Here is a 19240-nt window from a genome sequence, read left to right as displayed (position 1 = left end):
CTTTGTGTCAGATTGACAACTTCTTTTTTCCGGTTGGTTGTATCTCAGCTGTGTCCGTTGCCGTCTGCTGATTGTCAGACGTCTGTTCGGCAAGCTCTCCGGCTACCTGCTAGACTTCGGTCGTCTCTTGGCCGGTTCGGCCGCTGCTATTCGGCGACCGACTCTGTTCGTTGGCTGTTGGACAATTGCCAAACCGTCTGTCAGTGTTGTTCGCTGGACGCCGTCCGTCACCGTTTGTTGGCTCTGTCGAACATCGGCCTTCTCTCCACCGGTTAGCCATAGGGGGTTTATAGAGTACATCAAATTTAATGGTTACATAATAGGACCGTTACACACATGCACATAATTGTGCATGTGTTCATACACATAATTGTTCCTCACTCACACTCGTATACATTACACATATACCGCAACCCATTTATCACATTGACCCTTACACCGCCCCATACACTCCTACGGGCAACAAGGCTATTTGAGTTACATCGAAGGACCACAAGAAAATCAACCCAACCCGGCACATGCCTACCACCTAGCTTGGGAACAAGCGGTGAGTCGTGTGTTATATTGCCTTGCATCATGCGTTCATGATCACATGCTCGGGTACATCTGAGAGGCCAAAACGCCGAAGGAGGTGTGGGGGAACCTCAAAATGATAATTGTGGCAAACACAACCACACGAAAATTTCAACTCCGACAAGAGTTGAACAGTGTCCAAACAGAGGGATATGTCAATCGGCAACTACACCTTGAAGATGGAGGAGTTGTGCAATGCCCTCAGATCGATAAATGTCATCATCGACGATGATGAAATGGTGCAAATATGCTTCGGCGGCTTAGTACCACGATTCGGCACGATTAGATCGGCCATTCTTGCAAGGGAGAATCCTCCCTCCTTTTTCGACCTCAGTCGATATTATTGGTTAAAGAAATTACATCCAATCAAGGAGCAATGTGCCAGACATTAGATGCTCTCCTCCCAATCAAATGAGGGAAGAGGAATCGACTGAGGAATTAGAGGCTGATTTGGACGAGGCCGACATAGTCAGTCGAATGAAGAAGACAACTTCCATCATTGGCAAGAGGCCAGAACACAGTAAGGGAGTTCAGCAGAAGGGGGATCCATCCTGCCAGATCAAGTCACCAAAACAACCTGATCAAATGCGGGTACTGTGGAAAACTCGGCCACTAGGAAGAGGAGTGTCGAAAGAAGAAATGTGAGTTATCTTCGATCAACCGACAACTCACAAACTATGCCACGAAATCCGATTATGAAGCTCATGGCAGAATGTTTGTAATGAGCAATAAGGTTCGACCAACACCTCTTCTTCAGAAAATGTATGGTTCGTCAACTCTGGAACATCCAATCACATGACGTCTCATGAAGATTGGTTTCAAAAGCTGAGGTAGCCCAATTGACCTGGCTATGTCAAAACTAGGGATGACACAATTCACCCCATTCAGCATGTCAAAAATATCCCATTCGGGAACGATGGCAAACAAACCTACGTCAAGAACTTTCTGTAGGTCCCAACCATCACGAAAAATTTGGTCTCAATCGGTCAAATAGTAGAACAAGGCATGGAAGTGCGGTTCAACAATGAAGGGTGCCTCGTTGAAAAAGATGGTCGACTGGTAGCTTACGGTTGACGAGAAGGCGGAATGTTCATCCTCGAGTCGAACGAGGTGAAGTCGGTCATGTTTGTAAACGGCTTTAAAGTCAAAACCGACTTGAAATTGTGGCACAAGAGAATCAGTCACATCAATCTTCAAAAGCTCCAAAACATGCAATTGAATGGAGTCGTCATCGAACTCCCGAATTTTACGGAAAGAGAGAGCACTAGCATATGTTAGGCGTGCCAGTTTGGCAAACAATGCACTTCCATTCTCGATAGAGAGGACTATGAGCAAAGGAGTCTTGGATGTAGTCCACTCCGATGTTTCGCGACCGACACAGACAACCACATTCGGCGGATGCCGATATTATGTCACGTTCATCGACGACTTCTTCAGGCACTCTTGGATCTACCCTATGCGACAAAAGAGAAAAGTGTTCGGACACATCCAAAAATTCAAGAATGAAGTCGAAAAAGCCACAGGTCAGCATGTCTAATGCCTTCGATTGGATGGTGTCAAAGAGTATTTCTCCGACACCTTCACAACATACCTTCGACAAGAAGGAATTCAGTGGGAGTTTACCTGCCGACACACACCTCAGCAAAACAGAGTAGGCGAAAGGAAAAGTTGGCACATATTAGAGGTAGCAAGGGCAATAATGAATGAGAAAAATTTGCCAAAATCATACTAGGATGAAGCAGAAAATAAGGCCGTCTATATAATGCATCACTGCATAACATCCAAAGTGCACGATGCCACCCCCACATTAGGATATTCGGCTTGATTGTGTACGTACATATTCTCAATGAGAAGCGGCAGAAGCTCGAGAAATGTATCCTCCTGGGGTACTCACTCGAACAAAACGGGTGTAAGTGCTTCAATCCCTCTACCAGGAAGGTACAAGTGAGTAGGGATGTCATATTCGATGAATCAACATCATGGTACATAGTCGACCCAGTTCCATCCGATCCAATCGAAACCAATTTCGATATAGGCTTGGAGTAGGAGGATCGACTGATGCTCACACCTGAGGAGAGTCCAATCTCAACCAGATTGAGTGAACCGTAAGAGCCTCCAAGCGACCAAAGCATGTCACGGTAAAGTCCGAAACTAGACAAAGGGAAGGCCAAAATGCCTGTGTATGAAGACTCAGATGGAAAGGAATCAGCTCACCAACTCGATAGTGAGTATGGTGGATTGGATGTGCCTATCATGAGGACACCAAGAGCCCAAGACAAGTGAACAACCATGTTGGTCCACTTGAGAGAAGAACGTAGTCATCCGGTTCTACTACAATGACTACATCGCATATCATTATGCATTCATGATGAAGGTCGCGACAGTCTGAGAGCCGAAAACCTTTTCCAAAGCCGCGAAGGACCTACGATGTGTCGAAATGATCAATGATGATATGAAAGCACTCTCCAAAAACGAGACATGGGATCTCGTCCCATCTTCACCCCATCAAAAGGCAATCGGATGTTGATGGATACTCAAGGTGAAGCACAATGTCGACGACATCATCAATCGGTATAAGGCCCAACTTGTGGCAAAAGGGTATGCGGAGACACACGGTGTCGTCAAGGATTCCGGCCATAGGGAGAAACGAAGCCGGATGGGCGTGAACGTGTATGTGCACGGATGCACACAAATAAAGTATTATGTACAAACAAATGTAAATAGCATAAAACTAGGGAGTAGGATTTAATGGGTACTTTAAAGACCCTCACGGATAGAGAGGATACGGGGATTTGATGCGAAGAAATCGCAAGGGGATTCACTAACATTGAACTCGATGTAACAATCTCCCCTTGTGCTATATAAAGGGAGGCTTGAGCCTGTTTTAGGCATCCATGATTTGGAGGACGAAAGGTTGTCGGTTTGAGTGCCGCGCTCGCTCTCTGTTTTTGTTGTATGTACCGTGCTGATCCGGGGGAAGAAGGTGAAGCCTTTGCTCGCGCAAGAAGCTCGTGAGCTCCTGACCAGAGGTTCATTGTTTTGTGGGTGTTTGTGGCAATCGTAGTTCGGAGCACCATTGTCAGCTAATTCCGATTGTATTCTTTCGTTCTCTGTTAATCATTAGTGTTTTGTTGTGCCTCTTCTTGTGTTGGGTATTCCTGCTTGCTGCGGTTCGCTGCGCCCCGAGATCAGGCTCTTATTCTCGTTCTACCTCTATTGTGTATGTATCCGATTCCATGGGCCCATGAGCTCATTACTGTTGTCCGACACTCTGACCGGAACGATACACTCCTTCAAGCCCGTGTGCTAAACGGTCGGGTTCCGGGACGCGTTTGAAAACCAACCCAGCGAAGCCATCAGGACATCGTTCCAGGTTTCCTTCTCCCTTACTGACTCCTTGGTCCGAGACCCCGGTGGTCCCACTCCATTTCTACACACACGCGCGGATTTCAACGACAACAAGGTCGATTACAAAGAGACCTTTGCCCCGATAGCAAAGATGACAACCATTTGAACCGTGATCGCACTTCCAACATCCTGTTAGGAAATAGGTCCCTTCGGATGGGAAGGGAGAAGAAACCGGATGAGGAGTACCCGGTTACGGAGAGCCAGATAGCGCAGACCCGGTGAGAACCGGATGAGGAGTACCCGGCTACGGAGAGCCGGATGGTGCAGACCAGGTGAGAACCGGATGACGAGTGCCCGGCAAGATCCGGATGATGCAGGCCCGGTGAGGAGCGCTCTCCGGATGAAGAGACATATTCATAAATATGTTTCTGAGAGTCCATCGTGGCTATATTTGTAAATAGCCGAAAAGTCATATTAGTATAAATATGACTTAGGGCAAACTTTTGATACTGTTGTTGTCATTGTTGTTGGTGCAAGAAGAGAGAGCTCGTAACAGTGTACAAAGAGTGAGAGAGAGGAAGAGGTCGTTGCCTCTGTTGTAAACGCCGCCTGTGGCGAAGGTCGTGAGCGCAGGGTCGTTGCCTCCGTGAGCTCACTGTTGTAATCATTGTGATATAGTGATAGTTTGGAGTTTGTGGACTCCTGTGGTTTTTCCCTCTCAAGGTTTTCCACGTTAAACATCCTGTGTACTCTTCTCTCCTTTGTGTCGTGTGTCTTTCGTTCCCCGTTTTCTGTGTATGATTCTAAGCTCAGTTGTGGCCGAGCGTTGCACATGGGGAGCGTGTTGTTCCTGACACATCCAAAGGGTGGCACCTCCACCAAATGGACTTAAAGAACACCTTTCTCCAAAGCGAGTTAGAAGAGCAGGTGTAAATGGTACAACCACCCAGATTCAAGTCGAGTACGCATCCGAATGTTGTCTGCCGACTCAAAAAGCCTCTCTACGGCATCAAGCAGGCACCCAGAGCCTGGCATTCGAAGATAACCGAATATCTTTATCAAATCGGCTTTAAAATGTCCAAGTCCAACAATTCTCTATTCATTCAGAGCGACTCCTAAGGAAAGTATTATCATAATATATGTGGGTGACTTGGTTATTGGAGGAGAGCATTTAGCAGATATCAAACATATCAAGAACCTACTCTCCAGCTGATTTGAAATGAAAGACATGCAAGAGCTACATTACTTTCTAGGTATAGAAGTAATTCGGACTCCTGACAACATCATGATCTCCCAACGACATTATATCCTCAATCTCCACTTTAGTTTTGGGATGACTGAGTGTAAGCTTCTCGCTACCCCTCTTGATTGAAAACTAAAGCTAGATGTCAAGTCCAGCACAAAAGAGTGTGACCCGACTCACTATCGGCAACTAATGAAGTCTTATTTATCTCACCATTACGCGGCCCAACCTCAGCTACCCGGTCGGTCTCCTAGCCAATTTATGTAGATGCCACGGAACATTCACCTGGACTGTGCTAAGCGAGTGTTACGCTACGTAAGTGGGACAATGAATATCAACATTGTCTACAAATCAGCCACACTGATTCGACTTAAAGGGTACAACGATGTCGATTGGACCAGGTACAAAGCCGACAAATGATCAAAATGCGTATTTGTCTTCTCCCTTGGCAACGAAGCCATATCATGGAGTAGTAAGAAGCAGATGACAGTCGCACTTTTGAGCATAGAGGCCACCACGGCAGTTGTCGTAGGTCAAGCCGTTTGGCTCAAAAGAATATTGAAGGATCTGGGTGTTACCATCAAGGATATGATTCTCCTCTACTGCGAACCATGTGCAACATCCACCTGAACCGCAACCCAGTTTTCTACGCTTGAACTAAGCACATTCAAGTGCATTATCACTTCATTCAAGAGCGTGTCCTTGATGGCTGACATCAACACGAATTTGCAGACGGTTGACATTTTCACAAAGGCCCCAGGCTTTGACAAGCTGCGACAGTTCACTATGAACCTAGGTCTTTCTGTTACCGACCAACCAAGCTTAAGTGGGAGTAAGGAACCGTCCGAAACAACGTCGATTGGAGCAGAATGAACACAAGAGTGAGTCAGCTACCAAAGCCGATGCCGGAGTGGACTCAAAGCCGACCCGAAGACTAGTTTGAACCAACCATGCAGCGACTAGAAGTTCCATTTGAAGGGGCGTGTTGAGAATCAAACTCAACTTCCCTCGTGTGGGAACACACCTTACTATACTCAAGTGTGTGAACACCCCACCTCCTAGTATAGTACCTAGTGTGTAATAGAACTTTAAGGTTCTATGGCACATATTTAGTAGATAGTTAAGTCTCCACCTCTTTTGCAAGTGGTGGTTGTAGTGAGAGAACATAGAGAGAAGTTGACTGTCAGAACCAAGAATAAAAGATTGAGTGATGGAAGAAGGATATAAGAGAACACGAGAAGAAAAGGGACGAAATGACAATAGAAGAATGGGTGTATTAAGATAGAAAGGGAAAGAGAATGGATACAAGATATGCAATGAGAGCTAAAGACTGGTGTTGATTCGAATTGGTTTGACAATAATTGTATGTCTATATTTATAGGTTACTATCTAAGAATAACCTAGAGATTTCTAGAATGTTCTAGAATGTTCTACACCTAGAATATTCTAAGATGTTCTAAGATATTCTAGAATGTTTTAGAATGTTCCAGAATATTTACGATAATGAGTATATTACAGAAAGTAGCTTTATCATTTCATATGAATATAGGTTATCTTAATGGTTGGGTTCTTGATTATGTATTACAAGGTATTACGTTCAAGCCCATGATGTTTATGTATTCATGACAATGACTATATAAGCACCTCCTCTCCTCTTTGTAACTGTTGGTTCATTATTGTCCTTGAGGTGTAGACAAAGAAAGGTGTAACCTTGGTAGAATAGTGGACCGTGTTATTGCATGCAAACTCAGCAAGATGTAAAATATTACTCCAATCATCTTGTTGATAATTGTTGTTTGTTTTGTTTGTCCGTCAATTTGTGGATGATAAGTAGAAGAGAGTTTGCAGGATATTTTGAGGCTTGTCCATAGGTGCTTCCAAAAGTGAGAGATAAATTGAGGACCACGATCGCTAATTATATCGTTTGGAAGACCATGATGTCGAAACACTTCACGCATAATGATATCGGTGGTTTCCTGACTACTGATGCTCTTTACAAATGGCAAAAAATGCACCATCTTGGTAAATCGATCCACTACTATTAAAATAGTATCAAATCCTTTTGAAGGTGGTAGATCCGTAATGAAATCCATAGAAATAGACTACCATGGCTTAGTTGGAGGTGATAATGGTTGTAACAAGCCATAAGGATGACGTTGGGGTATTTTGGCTTGACAACAGGTGTCACATGTGCGAACATAATGTTCAACAAAGTTTTGCAAATAAGGCCACCAAAATGAGCGCTTCACCAACTCCATGGTTTTCGCAATACCAAAATGTCCAGCCATAGGGGCATCAAGACAATGCTCTAACACTTAAAGGCGTGGTGATCCATTAGGGACGTAAAGGAGATTCTTGTAAAAGAGTAAGCTATCTTGCCACTTGAATTCATGATAGTGTTGAGATGACCCTTGCAATGTGAAGCAAGATGCATGCCTTGGACTAATGTGGGGTAAGACATCCTTAATGAAATCTTCAGAGTGAAGTTGTTGCCGAATAGTATCAACAAGGCTTGAATCAAGCGACGTCACATAAACTATTCTTGCTTGTAGCTTTGATGGTCCTAGGAGAATTTGCTTTTGATTGTTGAAGGCCGGATATCCAGGTTGAGGTGTGAGGTATGAACGCCGAGACAGAGCATTTGCTTTCCCTTGGTGTTTCCCGAGGCAAAAAATGATCTTGAAATCAAAACGAATTAGAAACAATGCTCACCAAACTTGTCTCCTATTTAACACCCGAGTCGTTTGAAAATATGTAAGTTTTTTGTGATCACGATAAATGATGATTTGATGAGGCGATCCTTCCAAGAAATGTTGCCATTGCTCGAAAGAGTCGACCACAACTAGTAACTCCTTGTCATGCACCTCGTAGTTTATCTCCGCAGCAATAAATTTCCTCGAGTGAAACGTGACTGGATGGGATTGCCCGTCCTTGCTTGGTTGTGATAGGATACTACCCAATGCAAAGTCTAACGCATCCGCCTCAATGGTAAATGGATTTTCGGGATCAATATGCGTTAAGATAAGAGCTGATATGAATGCCTCTTTGAGCTGAGTAAAGGTTGTGTCCGCTTCAATAGTCCACACAAACGCGTGGTTTTTCATGGTGAGTTAGGTGAGAGGCAACACTATCTTTGAATAATTCCATATGAATTTGCGATGGAAGTTAGCAAATCTGAGGAAACATTGGACGTCTTGAATAGAACATGGGGGTTGTCATTCCAATATTGTTTTGACTTTTGTTGGATCCATGAAGATACCCTTGGATGAAATAGTATAACCCAAGAATTCGACGTGTTCGCTGTCAAAACTGCACTTCTCAAGTTTGGCATACAGACCATACTTTCTTAAGTGTTCAAGTACTTTCTAGACATGTATATCATGCTCCTCTTGTGATATCAAGAAAATCCCGGAAAATGTCATTTGCCATATGTTGGAAAACTATGGGTGCATTTGTGAGTCTGAAAGGTATGTCTGTATACTTGAAATCTCCATACCGAGTGCAAAATGCAGTTTTCCATGCATCTCTTGGTTCAATTCGAATAAGATTATATGCACCCCTTAAATCGATTTTTGTAAAATTCATTGCACCACCAATGCACTCTAAAAGAATCGAGATTAAAGGGAGAGCATACCTATTTCTTATGGTGACTTTATTTAATCCTTGATAGTCCACGACCAAACAAAGCTAACCGTCCTTTTTCTTCACAAAAAATATAGGAGCACCGGCTAGAGACTTTGAATGTCAAATAAACCCATGTGCAAGATTCTCCTCGATCTATTCTTGAGGAACCTCAAGGTCCATTGGTGATAGATTGTAGATCAAACCCCATGGTGGCTCTTTTCTTGGTTGGAGGTCAATGGGACAGTTGTACAGGCGATGCTTTAGAAATACACTAGCTTTGACTTTGTCGAAAACATCAGTATATTCTTGATATTTTTTGGGAATTTGGATGTCTAAATTCCCTTGAGTGGCACTAGAAGGTGTCATTGATACTACAAATAAGAAATGTTCCTCATTTCCTCCCACTTGGGACAATTGTTGCAATGTGATGGTTGAAATTCGATGAAAAAGAGATGGTGCACTGGTAGAACTATATTCTTTAAGGGAATAGTTCTGGGTTCGATCCTTAGCAATGATGTTTTCTGCTGAAGGGCACCAAATTTCTTGCCTCCTCCAATTGATTCTTGGGTTATGTAGCTCGAAGCATGGCAAACCCAAGACAATTGGATGCTTGGGGCTATAGATGATGTTAAAGGAAATTACACATCCTAAATCACCTAAGCATATGTGTACTGGCTCAGACACTTCGAATATCTTCCCAGAAGCTCTGGGACGTCCATCAACCTAAGCATATGTGTACTAGGAAGGAAGGGTATGCAAGGATATTGTCATGATCACACTCACATGATGCCTCGAAAGGATTTGAACCCACAACCTTTGTATGCACATGTCAAATCCTTAACCATTGTAATGATATGTTTATATGTATAGTTTTTACTATCAGAAGAATATTCTAGATTACTCTACATTCTAGAATGTCCTAGAATATTTTAGGGTGTTGTATATACTAGAACATTCTAGAATACTCTATAAACCTTCTAGATTACTCTATATTCTAGAACCTTCTAGAATACTCTATAGGGACTTATAAATTTAGGGATCTATTAATAATCCCAAAACCAAATTGGTTCAATGTCATTCTATAGCTCCTTGTTGCCTACTCTTTGTAATCCATCTTATAGTGCAATATAATACTTTCCTTTCAATTTTCTTTCTCTGTCTTAAGACTCTCTCTCTCTCTCTAAATTAAGTGTCAATAGCTCTAAAACAAAGATTATGCTTGTGAAGAGCCAAAAAAATAGATAAACCATGCATTATGTACAACAATGAGCTACTTGAATGTGTGGAAAGCTTCAAATATCTTGTCCTTGAAGTTCTTTCAAATTATAGATAGAATGAATGTGCTACACGCCGCTTAGAGGTGGGTAAGCGAGTATACTATGCCTTTGAGAACACATGCAATCTTGGAGATATTAAGTTTTGGGTCCTCAAGAAATATCTTTTCGACACTTTGGTGACACCAGTTCTTCTCTATGGGGTGGAAGTATGGGGCAGTAGCATCCCTAAATCTAAGTGGAAAGAGTTTGAAATGTCCAAAAACATTTTCTTACAAAGTTTCTACAAGTTAAGAAACAAACGCCTTACACCCTGCTCCTTGAGACGGGATCGCTTCCCATTGAGATCATGGCCATGGAAAGGGTTGTTGAATACATGCTTCAGGTTCAAACAAGTCCCTCACATCGACTTCCTAGAAATGCATGGGAAGCAAGCATAAAGATCCAAAAGACGCATATAAGCAAAATTTTGTGTTTCAGTTGGATGCAAGATATAGAAAAATGGTTTGGTAGATGGGATGCGAGACACTTGCTTCATGATGCATCACTAGATTCCTCTATAAATGAGGCCTTTTTGCAAGCCCAGTGTTCACTCATGGGTAACATCAGCTATATGGCGCCTCGGCGATACAGAGCCAAAAGATCTACAACCTTAATTCCTGTCTCAAAGATAGATAGTTTGGTATCCAATTGGGTAAAAGCTGGAGCGGACTTGTGAATCGGAAATTTTATACTACTTTCCACAGGACCCATATTATCCACGGGTTCGCCAAGGACATTGAAAATTCGGCCCTAAACAGTCTCGAGTGAGCCCCCCGGAATCTGGCAGCAAATTCGAGAATATTCTTACGATGCCTCCGAGTTACGGATCCGCGTTTTACTCTGGTCGTTAGATGCCTAGCCTTACAAAAAATCAGAATTTAGTCTTTGCAAAATCCATTTAGTTTTATTTTAACAATACCTGCCCGTAGGATCCTCCCTCATTTATCCTTACGTTTCTCAGATAAATTAATTTAGACAGATCGAAAAACAAAAATGGGCTTTTGTTGGACAGAAGTTGGATCCGAAGGGTATCATGACATGGGACAAATGTGGAGGCTCATGCTTCACACATTATACTACACATGTTGCACCTAACTACAAAACCATATTCTTTGCGGAACGGGGAAACTGTACACATCGTTACATGTTAGAGCCAATCCCGTTATCTGTCATTCCAACCATTGCTTCCATGAGACTTAGCTCACATACATTGCGATGTGAGACAGGGCGTTGCGGCACAAGTGATGAGAGTGGTTGGCTATGGACACTTTGCCGTAAACAAGTTTGCGAATCTGAGTATCACACTTTGATACAATGCTCTGCCTTTGATCATATTCAACCATGCTTTCCACATCTGTTCAACTAAGCCCAATCCTTGCACGAATTTCTCTCACAACCACAATGTGCACTCTCGATTGCAACATTCATTGGTAAACTTTTTGAACATCGAGAGTCACTGCTCACTTTCACATGTATGACGTGAAATGTAATATTTTTGGTCTAATAGGTCATATTTGACCTCCTATTTCAGATGGATAGAAACCTCAAAATGGTGAATGTCGACCCTTTAGACTTAGACATAACGCATACATCAAAGGATCAAGGTGCGGATGCCACAAGCTTTGGTCATCATCTGCTTGAACTTGGAAGCCAACACCAAATGATCATACATAATGGCTTAGCCAAGTGGTTGGGCTTGGAAGCGCTCACATATTTCCCACATGGAGGGGAAAGCACAGTTGATTACCTAATAGGACGCCCGGAATCTACCCACATGGTTAACTCCTTCCGGGTGGCCCCATGCCCCATTGGTGTAGACCATAGCTTCCTATACTTTGAGCAAAAGTGCGACACCTCCCATGCCACCAACTCTAGTCAACCAAACTAGCACACCATAATACATTTCACGCATGAACTCATAGACATCTTAAAGTGTCGCGACTTACTGGTACTATTTCCTTAGTACAGACTCAAAAAGAGATGCGCAAGACGACACATCGTAAAAGACGAGCATGGGAAGCATCCCAATATTGGGAACTCTATCATATGCTCATGAGTAGGGATTGTGCCCTTGCATGGAAGAGACTACGGGAACCGCGACCACAAACACCCATCGAGGATCCCAATATTTGGCACACGTATATCGAGAGACTCTACCATGTCCCGAACCAACCACCCATCCCAATGCCTTCCACACCTTGACCTAACATGGGGACACTTTTCACGACATCTAGGGTCATGAAGGTCATAAAAAAATTACAACATAGGAAATCCATGGACCACACAGGATTGCGAGCCGTGCACATCATATATGCTCGAGAGTGCCTATCCCCCTTTCTCACTCTAATCTTCAACCGTGCCCTCGCCGAGGGTTTTCCACCACAATGGACCATGAACACAATGGCCCTTATACATAGAGGAGGGGACCCAATGGACCCAAATACATATAGGACCATTATGATAGGCCATACGCTCGCTAAACTATATGGTGCGGTAATGGAAGCAGAGCTTAGCGATTATATAGAAACATTAAAGCTTCGAGCACCTGAGCAGGCTGGCTTTAGATGAGCCTTCTCCAGTATTGACCATATCTTCACACTTAGGTGCTTAATTGACTAGACGAAGGCTCGTAAGAAGAAACTATAATGTTGCTTTGTGGACTTCCGCAAAGCCTTTGACACAGTTCCTAGGGAGAAGTTGTTTGATAGATAGGATCTTGGAGATACCAAATGACATGATCTGGGCCATTTATGCCCTATATGAGCAAGTCTCTGGGTGCGTAAGATGCCCAGGTGGCCTATCCGATTGTTTCACTAGCACCATTGGTGTAAAACAGGGTTGCCTCCTATCACCGACTCTTTTTGGGATCCACATTGATGAGATCACTGATCTTATTGCTTGTAAGGGAGGCAAGGGAGTAGATATTGGGGATACGCAAGTTGGTCTCTAACTCTACGCAAACGACATTGTCTTGCTCTCGGAGTCAAAACACGACCTACAAAAGCATCTTAATGCCCTAGATGACTTTTGTACACAATGAGGACTAGTAGTGAATCTAGCAAAAACTAAAGTCCTTATCATTCATACATCGTCCCAAGTTAGGAGTAAATGTCACCTAATCCTCTCTCATAAACTAGTTGAGGTAGTTGGATCATATGTATACTTGGGAGTCACTTTTAGTGCTCGCTCGGGTAAATTCTCAATGACCCAGGCAGCCAAAGATAGGCTAACGAGAGGGTATGCATCCCTCTCACTCTTAGAGAGACAATGCCACCAAGCATACTTTCAAGAGCCACGGACTAAGGGATGCCTCTTCGACTCATTAGTGACCCCTTCCCTCTTGTATGCATCAGTGCTATGGGCTCCAGGTCTACCATCTTTCATGTGGACGCAATTAGAGAGACCTTTGGTGACGATGTTATCACGTCAACTCCGAAGCAAATCGACAGTACCACATGACATTATTAGAGCAGAGTTCAGTCTGCCCTAGATGTTAGTAGAAGCATTGTTTCAAGTGGTAGTTTTTATTCATCAGATACATAGCCAACCACAAGATAGGATATCCCATCGGGCCTTTGAGGCATCTCGATTCTTACATGTGTCTGGAGACACTAGCTCTTGGTATAGCACTGTGGTGAGTTGGTTACTTGCAAGCAGCATAGACATTAATAACCTACCTCCCCTTAAGTACAACCATGGGACTGACCAAACTCTAATATCTCATGAAGACTGTAATAAAGTGATATGCCAGGAAATATATGCTCGACATGCTCACAAATACATTTGTGGCATTAGGGCATGAAAATCAAAGGTACTTGGGGGCCTACAACAAGTGAGCACCAGAAAAGCTCAACAATATGAAGAGTTATCGCAATGGGTTCACTGACTCAAGGCTACTATATTGTCATTACGAGAACAAGCGTTGGGGGCTCAGAACTCCCGTGGAGAACCAAAGATTAGCCTCCTTGCCAAGTTTGATTGTATGAGGTCCTTATTTCGAGGCTTTTTGAATCAAGTCCAACTGGTTATTCAGTTACATCCCAATCGGTACCCAACTAACCTTGCTTGTGTGGGATTAGTGGGAACCTCTCTATGCGGTACGACATTAGCATGGTTTGCACCACTTCTTGAGAAGAAATCACCATTGTTGGAGGATTTTAAGGCATTTGTTAAGGAGTTTCAAGCTAGTTCCAGAGACACCAATAACACTTGGACCATGATAAACAAGATTCGAAGGCTCCGATAAGGAGATCGTCCTGCGTCGGCTTACGCAACTGATTTCCGTCTCTTGGCATGTGATATCCCTTGGGATGAGGTCTCCTTAATGTATCAATTCAGTCAAGGTTTGCATAATGATGTCAAAGATCTTCTTCTTACTTTCCATGAAGATGCAAAATCTCTTACGGAGGCCACTAGTCGAGCTGTGCGATGTGATAATCGCCTATTTGAGCGACGTTCTGAGCACCAACAAATGTTACGCCGCCAATCGGAATAGACGTACACTTCTATTGTTGCAACTCCTCCACAAGTTTCTAGACCCATTACAAGGGATGGTCCAAATCTGATGGAAATAGAGTCAACACGACATTGAGGGCCTTTATCAGATGCTGAGAAGCAACAACGTTGAGTGCACCACCTATGCCTATATTGTGGCGGTCAAGGACATATAGCTGTGAATTATCCACATAAACCTAGTAGTGAATGCCATGAGAATAGATTCGATGTCTTGAGCCAATTTGAGGATGTGTTACATGAGTAAGTCTTACCAAAATAGGAGCCATTTGGTTGGACCATCCTAGATATGTAGAGTTAGTTCCTAGTCGTGGACGGGATTAGAGTACAACACTTTCTCGTCATAGTGTATCAGCCACGCAGGGCTCTTACAGAACACGGCTGTGGCGCCGCTCACACAGACTCTCTTCTTGTTCTCACACTTCTCTATCGTTCTCTACAACAGAGGATCACACGCAATTCTGCATCACTCACTCTAAAAACACTACTTGCCCTAAGTGTATTTATACTTATACCATGTATGGGCTATTTACAAATGTAGCCACTACTACACAACACTACTATTATTATCTATAACAATAAGTAGCCATCAATCGACCCTAGTGTTGATTGTCCAGCCGGTCCGACTAGTCGGCCTGGTCATCGACCATCTAGTCGGCCTAACTAGTCGGTCGCGTCTTCGACCTAGATCTCCTTTCTGTCGACCCTCACAATCGCGTCTTCAACCATCAGTACTCGGCCCGAGCAGTTTGCTCCTCCTAGTCTTCGACTGTCGGCACTACTTGGCCCGAACAATCAGCTCCTCCCACTGGAGGGACATATTCCTAACAAACTCCTCCTTCACTCCTGTGGGGAGAGGCCTGTTATTCTTGTCCTTTATCGACAGACTATGAGTCTGTCCATCGGTAGGTTCTTTGTCAGCATGTCAGATCCATTGTCATCAGTATGGATCTTCCCGAGGGTAAACTCTCCCTCTTCAACTTTCTCCCGCAACCAGTGATACCTTCTCTGTATGTGCTTGGTTTAGGAGTGGTATGCAGCATTCTTGGCTAGGTGTATGGCACTCTGGCTGTCACAATGAAGCAATAAATACCTTTGCTTCATTCCCAACTCGCTGAGAAAGTTTCTCATCCAAATCAGCTCCTTGCCAGCCTCTACCGCTGCCATATACTTTGCCTCTGTGGTCGACAAGGCCACAGACTTCTGCAGTCATGACTGCCACAACACGGCTCCCCCTTCATAGGTCATCACGTATCGGCTTGAATCTACATCCCTTGACATGTCCGAGTCGGTAAACCCTTCGAGCATGGGTTTTCCGACACCATACCTTAGGCATACCCTTGAGGTGCCTTTTAACTACCTGAGTATCCACTTCACCGCTACCCAATGTTCTCTTCCTAGATTACTCATGTATTGGCTTACTGTTCCCACAACAAAAGCTATGTCTGGACCTCCTTGAGCCGTAGGTTGTACAGTTCCATTCACCACCTTTAAAGAAGGACTATTTCCATTCCACCCATGAAACCATGCAGCTAATTCAGTAGCTAACCAAACAACTGCGACACTTGATACCTGAAGTTCAACCTGAAGTTCAACCCCGCATCGAGCCAAAATTCGTAAGCTCCTCGTCCAAACTTCTTGGGCTCGCTGGCAACTCCACAAACTATGTGCTATGTCCACCAAACTCTCTCCACATGCCTTGCAATTACTCGTGCCACCCCTTTTCCTCAAGCACTCTCCGGTTGGGACAACCCGATGGGTGATTACCCAAAAAAACACATTGACCCTCTCTGGGAGGGATGAGTTCCATATCCTACTCCTGGTTTTATCCACGAAGATTGAGTCGACAACTACATGGGTCCATTTGTTGACACACTTCTCACGATGCAAGCATAATTGTCTCCCCAAGCGAGTTGAGTCGTCAAAGAAACCATGTGATTTACCTTGTTCGTCCCTCCACATATATTCTGTAGGATCCCATTCTAAACACTTGAGTGGCTTGCCTTCAACTACATACAAGATTCAATCCTCCTCAACCTCAACGACTTATGGATTCACCTTCCATTTCTTACCGTCTCATGCTACAATTCTAATCGGGGACCAACGAGCACCTGCAACTACTGATCCCAACTGGATGATATTCCCATTCTTTCCTAGACCCTTGGCATTGATACATTTTCCGGCATCATCACATTGTCCGAACCATTCACCCTCTTCCCCATTACTAATAGGAACAGAGTAAAAAACTTTATCGACTAGGTCAAGCATCTTCATGCCATTTCTGAACTTTCTCGCATCTTCATATAATTTATTCCGATTACTAGGGGACAACTGCATCCAATGTGCTATTGAATGAATCCCAACACCATGCAATATAGCCCACGACATACCCTTGCTCTGGCCAATCATCTTCCCCTTGGTCGACTTTAAGGTCTCGTTCCACAATAGGGGTTGGTGCATCCATTCAGCATTAGTACTTGGACCTATACGGCTAAGATGCCCACGAAGCATACCCCACACCTTCATCACTGATATACATGTGCAATCAGCCAACCGATTAGATTTCCTAAGCTTTAAGTCCATACAAAATAGCCATGATTTATGTGGCTTCCAATGCCCACCAAGTCGTGGACTCCAAAGGATGCTCCTATTAAAAATCAACGTTTTCCATAACTCATTTCCAGGCAGCAAGCTCCTTACCAATACCTTACATAGCAATGATTGACTTTGTACTCCAGGGTTGATCAATCCTAACCCCCCTTATTTTTGGGAAGAATCAACGTAGACCATGATACTTTAGCTGTCGCGTTGTCTTTCCTATTCCCATCCCATAGAAAGCCCTTGATACACACTTTAACAATACGAATAACATGCCTATCAAACATCCACACTGAGACCGCATGCCACAACGTAGACAAGAGCACATGGTTAGCTACTATGATCCTGCTAGCTAATGATAAATTCATCCCTGACCAGATGCAGATTTTGTCGCAAATTTTACTTTAAATTTGTTGCTTGTCGAGATCTACACCAATCCACACTCCTAGATATCTGGTGCCTTCCCCTTTTGCAATCCATCTGAATTCGACATTTGGTTTCCATACTGGCTCTGCTTCTGAGCTAATCCAAAAACCCTTGGACTTATTCCAATTGATGGCAGCTCTCGATGCTTTGCAAAAGAGATCGATAGCAATTTGTGCCCTCCCTAGATTCACTTCATTACCTTAGAGGTATAGCATCATATCATCCGCGAACTCCGAGTCGAGCAAGGACTTCCTTAGGGATTGAAAGACCATGTAAATTTGGTGTCTGACTATTCAAAAAGGTAGACATTGCTTCAGTAATAAAGAGCAATAGAAAGGGGGCGAGAGGACAACCTTGCCTAATGGATCTACTTAGAGAGATTCTAGCTCCTTTCCTCCCTACAATCAACACCTTACTTGAGCCATTCCTATATAAGGCTTGAGCAACACACCTCCATTCCCAGGGTAGCTCAATCACCTTCATCACTTCTTCAAGGAAATAGCATTGCACTCGATCATAGGATTTCTTGAAGGCAAGCATCAAAAAAGCTAAGTTTTGCTTGGTCTCCCTCACTATCGCAACAACCTCCCAAAACAATATCATGTTGTCCATAATAGATTGATGCTCCATGAAACCAGTTTGATTGGTCTGGATGATATCTTCTAGAAAGGGCTTTACTCTTTGCACTAGTATGTTAGCAATTTTTTTATAAATGAGATTTAAAATGGTGATGGGCCTCCACTGTCTAATCTCATGCGACACCTTCTCCGATTTAGGAGTCAGGTATATCAATCCTTCATTGAAGCTGCTCAGCATGCTTCCCGTTCTCCACATTTCTTGGAATCCAGCTTCCAAACTAGGAAAAGTATGCTCCCAGAATTCCATGAAGAAGCCTTTGGGAAGGCCGTCAACTCCAGGGCAAGCCCTACTATGAACCCTATCTAGCCCTGCTACAATCTCTTCCTTCTCTATGGTCTTTGACAACTGTGTTTTGGCTACCTCTCCAATCCTGGTCTTCAAGCATGCAACTACATGATGCATCAAGTTAATCGGTGGGGCTTCTATCAATGTTGGAGCTAAAAGGTCTCTGTAGTACTTCGTTGCCATTTGCAAGATTTCATCTTGGTCAGTTTTCAATGAATCATCCTCTCGCTTGAGACTTAGAATAGGCTTTCCCTTTAGTTTTGGAGCCTTGGTAAGAAAAAACTCCCTGTTAACTTTATCTCCCTTGACAACCCACCATGCTGCCGACTTTTTGAAGAGGAATTGCTCCCTTTGCTACCTAATCTCCTGCAACACCCTTGTGGCTTCCTGCAGTCTATCTTTCGCCCAAGAACAATGTGGGTCCACTTGCGTAAGCTTTTGAGCTGAGATGTCTGCCTTCTTCAGGTGTTGCAGCTGGGATCGACACCTTACTAGCTCCTCTCTAGCCGCTTTTTGAAGAGCATGTGAAGAATTAATAATCTTTTCCTCTTGTATCTATATCGGATCGTCGGATGATGGAGATACTGACCAGATGTTAATCACTTCATCCTTAACCTTCTGAATACCCAAAAAATTTAGAGGAATCCTCAAATTGCACTCACTCTTCTTATTATGA

At 43.6% G+C, this 19240-nt stretch overlaps 1 protein-coding gene across 1 annotated transcript; it reads right to left on the bottom strand.

Moving 5' to 3' along the window:
- Positions 1-15972: 15972 nt before the first annotated feature.
- Positions 15973-18747, bottom strand: LOC147863220 (uncharacterized). The gene is made up of 5 exons (XM_087321788.1): positions 18057-18747; positions 17675-17821; positions 17404-17584; positions 16728-17263; positions 15973-16625 (listed from the first exon to the last, which is right to left on the bottom strand). Exons 1-5 carry the CDS (start codon positions 18745-18747, stop codon positions 15973-15975), a joined length of 2208 nt encoding a protein of 735 aa, XP_087177914.1.
- Between the last annotated feature and the right edge of the window lie 493 nt (positions 18748-19240).

The sequence above is a fragment of the Azolla caroliniana genome, unplaced genomic scaffold (assembly GCF_043228905.1).
Source record: "Azolla caroliniana isolate FFs.n. ecotype wild unplaced genomic scaffold, voAzoCaro1.0.p SCAF_6, whole genome shotgun sequence".
Taxonomy (NCBI): domain Eukaryota; kingdom Viridiplantae; phylum Streptophyta; class Polypodiopsida; order Salviniales; family Salviniaceae; genus Azolla; species Azolla caroliniana.
Note: the sequence above shows the minus strand (reverse complement) of the source record. Positions and strands in the feature narration are given on the sequence as shown.

Coding starts and splice junctions, on each gene's coding strand:
- LOC147863220 (XM_087321788.1), bottom strand. CDS start 18,747: ATGGCAACGAAGTACTACAGAGACCTTTTAGCTCCAACATTGATAGAA. Junction 17,585..17,674: donor ATGGATTGCAAAAGGGGAAG/GCACCAGATATC, acceptor GCATCTGGTCAG/GGATGAATTTATCATTAGCT. Junction 17,264..17,403: donor GCGACAGCTAAAGTATCATG/GTCTACGTTGAT, acceptor GATTTTTAATAG/GAGCATCCTTTGGAGTCCAC.